Source organism: Morone saxatilis, unplaced genomic scaffold (assembly GCF_004916995.1).
Source record: "Morone saxatilis isolate NCDOM2014 unplaced genomic scaffold, NCSU_SB_2.0 Contig17, whole genome shotgun sequence".
Classification (NCBI taxonomy): Eukaryota; Metazoa; Chordata; class Actinopteri; family Moronidae; genus Morone; species Morone saxatilis.
The window spans coordinates 23,207,758-23,216,182 of NW_023339729.1; the positions used below are offsets into that span (position 1 = coordinate 23,207,758).

At 41.8% G+C, this 8,425-nt stretch overlaps 1 protein-coding gene across 1 annotated transcript; it reads right to left on the reverse strand.

Annotated features, from left to right (window-relative positions):
• Positions 1-107: 107 nt before the first annotated feature.
• On the reverse strand, positions 108-6,980 carry LOC118326846 (monocyte to macrophage differentiation factor 2-like). The gene is made up of 7 exons (XM_035659974.1): positions 6,616-6,980; positions 3,013-3,094; positions 2,600-2,760; positions 2,269-2,343; positions 2,032-2,133; positions 1,064-1,133; positions 108-956 (listed from the first exon to the last, which is right to left on the reverse strand). Exons 1-7 carry the CDS (start codon positions 6,627-6,629, stop codon positions 753-755), a joined length of 708 nt encoding a protein of 235 aa, XP_035515867.1. The 5' UTR covers positions 6,630-6,980; the 3' UTR covers positions 108-752.
• Between the last annotated feature and the right edge of the window lie 1,445 nt (positions 6,981-8,425).

An 8,425-nucleotide genomic window follows, 5' to 3' on the forward strand; every position in this document is an offset into this window, starting at 1 on the left:
TTGTGTTTAGTGCTAATCAAGAAACATTATACCATCTAAACATCAGCATGTTAGCATTTTCACTATGAGCATGATAGCATGCTGACATTAGCATTTAGCTCAGCCGATCACATATAAAAGATGGACGACATGATTGCTCCCCAAAAGTGAAGCCAAAACATCCCGCTTGCCCTTGGTGGCTGGTTGCAGTGTAGGTCATAGACCCCTCATGTTAGCAGATGGGAGTACACGTCAAATAAATGTTTTTCCAAAGATGGTTTCTGTCATTTTAGGTAGTTCTTATAACACTGATGTATGTTCATATGTTAATTTTTCCTGATAAGTTTGGTTCTAATTCATTATTTGAAGCTATAAAGACTCAGGCACTGAATCACAACACGGGTGAATTGGAATATTTTGGCTTCATTTTTGTACAAAGGCAGGAAGTGGAGACTCAACGTCCATCTTTTATATGTTGATGGTACTGCCTCATCGATCTGCTAGCATGACTGTGAACTCTTAGTCTTGTTATAACTTTGCCGGCTGATTGAGTCCAACTTCCCAGTGATGAACATGGATTTGTTTGACTTTATGGGTTAAGGAGGATCTCCTGAATGCACCACTGGTTTCTGTTTCTGTGAAGCTACACCATCTTATTTGGGGAAGAGGTTCAGCCTACAAAGGAGACAGCCCCTGAATTGGGACAGAGCTCACATCACCCCCTTGAAGTTGCTCAAACACAGGAGCTACTTCTTGTGAGGTCAGTGCTGATGTCATCTGGAGGTCTGGACCTGATTGGGTGGCTGGGCATAGAGGTACTTCCAGATGGCGTAGTAGTGTATGGCTGCTCCCATAGCTACAAACAGGTGCCAAATGGCATGCGCGAATGGTACAATGCCATCACTTTTGAAGAAGACCATCCCCAGACAGTAGCAGGCTCCACCCACAAGCAGCTCACACAATCCCGACTGCTCCGGCTAGGAAGAAGCAGAAATTTGAATCATGTTTAAGTTTTAAAGACATTACAAGGAAGGAAATGACAACACCTCAAAGACTACAGGTGAGACTAAACGAGTGTGCTCACCATTGAGAGGATCACCAAGGCAGGAAAAACTCCCATCACCGTGTAGCAGATCAACTCCATGATCTTATACCTGATACAGAGAGGAACATGGAAGATTATGTTTAACCTTGGGACAAAATAATGTCACAACAGAGCTTTTTCTGAGTTTCCTTCCAGGGGAGACTCTCTAGAAGTTCTGACAGCCCAACCATATTGTTAGCTTTGTCCATCGTGGTTTTATGTTGAGGTCTGATGCCGCACTGCCAACTTTTTACACTTGGTATCAGCGCGGATGCTGACCTCAGTGAGTCAGTCACATTAAATAGTTTTAAGTTTGTGCACGTGCTAAATTAACATGTGTAAAAGTACCACTGATACTTCACCACTTCCTGTATGTACTTCAAAATAAATGCATTTTAATGTTAAGGCAGTGATCGGCCTTTACTGTGAAATCTAAGTGTTGACAATGACTTTTGCAGGCAGCTAATGTTAGCAAAAATGTACTCCATATAGTTTTTCAAATATTGGTAAAAGAAATTTCTGCACTTTTTGTCCAAAGGTTGTTTTGAAACTAAATAATGAAATCCATTCTATTACATTTTTAACAAAGTGTGATAAGGTAGTGTAGTTCAGGACACAAGCACTGATGTTACATCTTATTAACAATGAAAAACACGGAGGTGAATTGGCAAAAAACAATTTTACCAACCAATTGATCAACCGACCGACCAACAAAGCGAGCTGTACAGCTGCTGGTCAAAGCTAAAAAAAGGACACTGGTATTAGATCAGTACTAGGTATCGGCTATTCAGGCGAGAGAAATTAGGACTAGTACATCTCTACACCTGAGCCAGCTCCATTCGCCAGTGAAGATCATGGGAGGCAGTTGTAAGTTTGGAAAAAGCTTGTAAGTGGACCTTTGAGTTGAGGTTATTTTGTCACACTGGAGGAACAAATTAAAATGCACAAATGTAAGTAAACGAACCAACCTCTCATGGAAGAAGAACACGTAGGTGGTTCCAAAAGAGGCCATGACCCACACCAACCAGCGCATGTGACACGCCCAGGGACCGAGCTCCCGCAGGTTCAGCCTGGTGAAGCATGAACAGGAACAAATAACTACGAACACTGTATATACACACTCCTTATACATATATAGATACACACACACACACACACACACACACACACACACATAGACACACATAGCAGGCTAGTTTGTTTACCACGGGGCGTAGGAGGCAGCAATGAAGAAATAGATCACCATCCTGTCACACATGTGGAAACAGTGCTCCACAGACCTGAAGAGAGAGACCAAACAGCCTCAAGACAACTGAGTGACACTGTTTATACATGTAGCATCAGTGTGTTTTAGATCACAAAAACAAATCTGGAGTGTGGGGATACATATTATTTGTTCCAGTGTGAATGTGTGAGAGGACGTAAAAAGGGACCATGCAGTCTTCTTACATCCTTTAACCATATTCATCATCTACAACGTTACGATCCAAATATTCTGATGTGCCTGTGTGTTTGTGTGTTTGTGTTTGTGCGTACCGTAAGTGGCTCTTCTTCCAGGCCACAGTGTGGAATAGGGTTGAGATGATGAAGAGCGAGCTGAGACCCGCCCCGTACACCCAGGCCGACAGTCGCTCCCATTGATCCTCCGACTGGAAGTGCAACACTGAGCTGCCCAGCAGGCTGGGGATTATCCATAACTAAATGAATTCATAACATAAATGAAACATGAGATACACGCAGACAAACATGCAGGATAAACTGAAATCTAGTGCAAGACGTAGGTGTAGTTTAAAAAAAAAATGTGTAGGTGTCTTTCATTTATCCGTTATGTTATACTGCTGGATTTTTTTCTCCAGTTTTCACTGAGTGTGTCATTTCATCTGTATGTTGCTCATGTTATTGATCACTTTCTGTGGTCCGCGTGTGTGAGTGTGTGAGTGTGCATTCACCGCATGCGTGGCACAGTTGGCAGCATGCTCATATTCTGTGGGCTGGTATCTCTTGTTAGGAGGAACACGGTTGTTCATAAACCTGGAATAGTCACAAATGAGCAGATTTAAATTTATATATATATTTCAATGAGTTTTTTCGTATATAAACTAAAATCTGCAGTTAGTTTTTGCTCCATGCAACAATGAGGCGTACTGTGCACACTAGGAGAGATGGAAATAATACAAATTAGAATAAAAAGCAACAATATTATTGATTTGTGGGAATCCTAAGCGTTTCATTTGGGCTATTTTGTTTCGATTTTTAAATGTTTTTGCATCTTAATGTTCTAAAACCATGTGAAACATCTTCAATATTTGTATCCACTCGTATCTCAACGCTGCTCGTAAAATTTCACCCCATCCTGTCCCTTTGCTTAGCAACGCCGGATCATGCTTCAACTTGTTGCCATGACTGCTGTTGCCTGGCAACAGCGGGTAACCATGGACCGACTGAACCAGAGGTTTGTCCTGATGATCTCTTTCATAAACAATTCACATGTGCATATATGCCTGTATACTCTCTCTCTCTCTCACACACACACACACACACACACACACAAATCTATGCTTTTGAACATTTTCACAGAAACACAAACAAACAGCTCAGGAGGTAGCACTCCATCAGTGATGTCACTGTCGTCATGGAAACCACCAAAGAGGGATTGTCTTCTTTTTTCTTCTTTTTTTCCACACCAGAAAACTCCTCGTTTTCTTTCATCTTTCTTTCCTCATCTCTTCCATCTCCCCCTCCTGCTCCCCGACCATGACTCCTCTCTGCATTTCCGATGATTAAATTAACATGCAGGAAAGCAAATGGACAAAGACGTCCATGTGAACACACAAAACACACACACGCTCACAAACCACAACCCCTCCCATGTTTATATTCTGCATCTTGCAGAGCCAGATTTCATAAGAGACCTAGATTTAGTGATGTCTCTTTCTCACACACATTCACACATTCACCCCCCCCCCCCCACACACACACACACACACTTTGTTCTAAGATTGGAAGGACTCAAAACCAGAAAGCGACCGCCATCAAAGGGAATACCACTCAAATAAAAAATTCATATATATGAATTTTTGTGCATAGGACAATCAAGTCATTCTTTCAAACCTTAAGATGTTTCAGCCCAAAGGTAGAATCCATTCATATATATTGAGCTATGCATTTATGTGCCATCTGGACAGGGAAGAAGAGAAGCCTACAGAACGTTTTCAGTCCAAGTGGAGAGATATTACCCTTAAAACTGTCCATCTTATATCACTGTGTTGTTGTGCAACAGTGTGAAACAGTGGAACATGATGTTTTCCTCCCACACGTCAGCTCATACCTTTTTAAATATGACACTCCTTCTACAGAGATACTGAGGGGGGATAAACATAAAGTAGCGGCAATAGAAGGCTCAAAATCCACCTCATGTAATGACAATCACAGAAAAAATTAATCTTTAACAAACATGCCTCATCTTTTCTTTTCACTTTCTCCTACACTGAGTGCCTGTTCCTTAAGCAGCTGTTTTTAGAGTGACACTCATTCAGAGTTATTAATACTAACTGACACAACCCAGAAACACACCGTCCTGTCCCATATAAAAAGACTTCCTCGCCCTGTATCCAACTGGCCTTACACTGTCTCACTGACTCTCTCTTTGGTGTGTGTGTGTGTGTGTGTGTCAGCGCCAGGCCCAGCAGGCTTGGCCGGGTCATTAATGACTTTATCAAGCTGGCTGATAATTACCAGGCCAGAGGCCAGGCAGAGAGACACACTAACTGGACAGAGAGGAGCAGAGCTGTGGAAACATCATGATAACTCTTCTCATACGACAGCAGGACGGACAGAAGGAACGCTCTCTGCTTCGGCTGTCTCACTGAACCATGAAGACCACAACCTCTGTCCACTTAATGCTGAACATTAAATTAATATTACAGAAAATATTTTGATCAAGCAAGTCTTGCTCTTTGTGCAAATACATCAAGTATATACAGTAATAAAAGGAAGAAAATGTGTAAACATTTGTTAAATAATTGATCTATTGATGGAAATTTAATCTGCAACAATTATGATCATTTATCAAACAAGAATACCAAATATTTTTCTGGATCCAGCCTCCTAAATGTGAAGATTTGCTGTTTTTTCTCTTCGTTATAACACTGTAAATTAAATATATTTGGGTTTTAGACAGTTGTTCAGACAAAACAAGCAAAATGAAGATGTCACCTTGTGCTCTGGGACATTGTGGGCGGGTCATTTTTTCCTCTGTCTGATCTTTTAAAGACTGAACAATGAATGTATTAAAATCGATACTGAAAATGTAGTAGCCCAATATTCTAAAATGATAGGGCAGTAAAAATTATTATTGATTAATACGTAAATTATGTTGTTTGACTAATTGTTCCACATAATAAACAAACAAAAGAAATGTTATCTGAAAACTAAATATTCAATTTAAAATTATATAAAATACAGAAAAGGCAACAATTCTTAACATTTGAAAAGCTTGAACTGGAGAATATTTACAATTTGTCTTACAACTGTAATAATGAATCAATTATCAAAACAGTCCTCTGACAAAAGAAAGCAAGGATTTTCATATTTTGTAGAAAAATAATAAACAGTTGAAATATGGATGCTTTGTACTCAAATCATATTCAAAACAACTTCAATGTGATAATTTGCCTACAGCCTCAAAGCATCACATTAAACACACATGAAATCTGATTTTATGTATAAGCTGAAGGTGATTTTGCTAATGGTGAACAGAAAACATTTGCGTTTATAAAAATGTTGATAATTGATTAACTGTTTCAGTTACTAAAATACCCAAATAATATGCTGGTTCCAGCTTCCCAGATATGGATTTACTGCTTTGCTCTGTTTTATATCAGTGCACATTAAATCTCTTTGGGCTTTTGGACTGTCGGAAAAACCCTTAAAGGGTGTCACCCTGAGCTCTGGGAACTTGTGACGGACATTATGTGCTGGTTTCTGACATTTTACAGAGCAGACGATCAGCACATAAACTGGCAATGAAAATAATTGTGAGTTTCAGTCCCAGTCTACTCTGTTTGACCTCTTCCTGCTGTGAAGCCATCCATACACCCCCTCCTCCTCCAAGACAGCCTGGACCCAGACCCAGTGGGATTTCATGTGTAAATAGAAGTCGAAAGGAGGATGTGTGCTTGTGTGGCCTATTGTGTGTTTCAAGAGGACTGTGCACACAGAAAAGGCAGCAAGATGATGTTGAAGAGGAGGAGGAGGAGGGGGAAAAGGGAAGTGGCAGGTGCGTGTTTTATTAATAATAATAATGCTTATCAAGCAAACAACCACCTGGGTACAAGATTATAACATCATAAGATATGTTTAAATGTAAATGTTGACTTTTTTTAACAGCTCATTCTCAAACCCTTCCATCATCCTCAGCATCCTCCTCCTCCTCCTCATCATCATCACCATTAAAATCACTGTTTAAAGCAGCAATATGGTAAATACTTGTAGTTTATGAGCTTGGTTTTGTTCTCCTAAACTGCATTATCACACGATATGGTTTCACCTACCTTACAAGATTCATTTACAGTGGAAATAAGCAACAGTTGACAGCAGACAGACAGTATGGCCAAAGCCTGGATCCCCTCTTGAGTGTAGAGCGCACAGCCGCGGCGATCTTGATCGGTTCTGCTCAGGTTGTAACGGGCAGGGTCTAATGTAACGTAGAGAGCATCGCCGTTTCACCGGGGAAGACGTCGTCGTCTTATCCTCATCTCAAGCAGCACCGGGAGACGGATGCATCCCGACACAGCTGCCTCCAGAGGCTCCAGTCCGGAAGTGTGGGCGTCGGGGATGGTCTCTGAGGGGGCAGCCGCTTTTCTTTTCCTGCACGGTGGTGATGGTGTTGATGTTGGTGGTCTCTCTCTCTCCCTCTCTCTCTAATGTTACAAAACTCTGAATCTTGTAATCTCCCATCACCAACTACCACCGCCACCTCCTAGGTAGTCACTTGCACACACACACACACACACACACACACAGCCACACGGACACAGACACACACTCTTTTCTCCCTCTCCCTCCAGGCCTAACCACCTGAATAGAATGGGCCAATACAAACCTGTCTGTGTGTGTGAGGTGCCGAGGGGCCAAGTGTGTGTGCGTCACTGCCTGGGCAAGACCAACATGTGTTCTCCACCGGGCTCCCCAAGCTACTGAAACACACAGTCTCTAACACACACACACACTTACATATACACGCCCTCCACGGTTAGCCGACACTGGACACACACTGTCTGTGTCAAGACTGTCTGTGTCTCCCCTCCAAGAATTTTATGGTGATGGTTTGGCTGAATGTGAGCGCGAACGGTAGGTTGGCAGCGCCAGCTCAGGTGGGACTGCAGCACAGGGCCAACAATGTCTTGACACACACACACACGTGCACACAGCGCTGGCTGCTGTTGTTCTTTAATATATATGCTAATGTCACGTCATTAAGTTTAGTTGATTGGATATGTTTTAGTGTTCAGGGCAGGTGGGAGGATCCCTGATGGGGAAACAGGCTGAATGTTCCTACTGTCAGTTTGACCTCCAGTGTGGCACTGACTCCACAACTGTGCAAGTGGAGAAGCTGAACAGTGGAAGGCTGTGGCTGCACTGGGCAGCTCCCAGTATGAATGTTCTTAACTGTGTGTACGTGCCCATGTGTAAATAAAGTACAAGGAAGAAAACAGAATGTGAACCATAAACATGTTCGAATCTCCAGCGGGCTCAAAGAGCAAACAGAGTCGGAAAGATCATGTTTTAACACGACCAAACCTATCCCAGCAAAATATTAATCTTTAATTAGTTTGTCGGCTATCAGTCGGTACCAGAAATGAATCACTGGCTAACCACTTTCAGGTCTGTATGTATCTGACTGTTTGCTTCTCAGATTGTTTCACTTGAAGGGTTTTTAGAGTCCAAAAGAGGTGAAAGTATTATTTCTATTGCTGTTTTTTAACCCTTCAGATTCATCTTGGGGACCCATGGGGAGTCCCAACACCCAAGTTTGGAACCATTAATAGAAAATAAAAGCTGAATGTAATTAATGTCATTTGTGTTTGTCATTTCCAGATGTAACATCCAGGGCAGCGTGATCTGCAGTAATGCTGTCATTGGCCGAGGTGCGGACCTCAAATACTGTCTGGTGGGAAACGGACAACGGATCGAACAAGAGGGTGAGCTCCACTGTCATAAACACAACACAACAAAATAATGGCCCCCAAATATTTGATTGATTGTTTTACTTATATTCCAAAGTAATTGTCAGTAGGGCTGCAGCTATCGAATATTTTGGTAATCGAGTATTCTATCAAATATTCTATCGATTAATTGAGC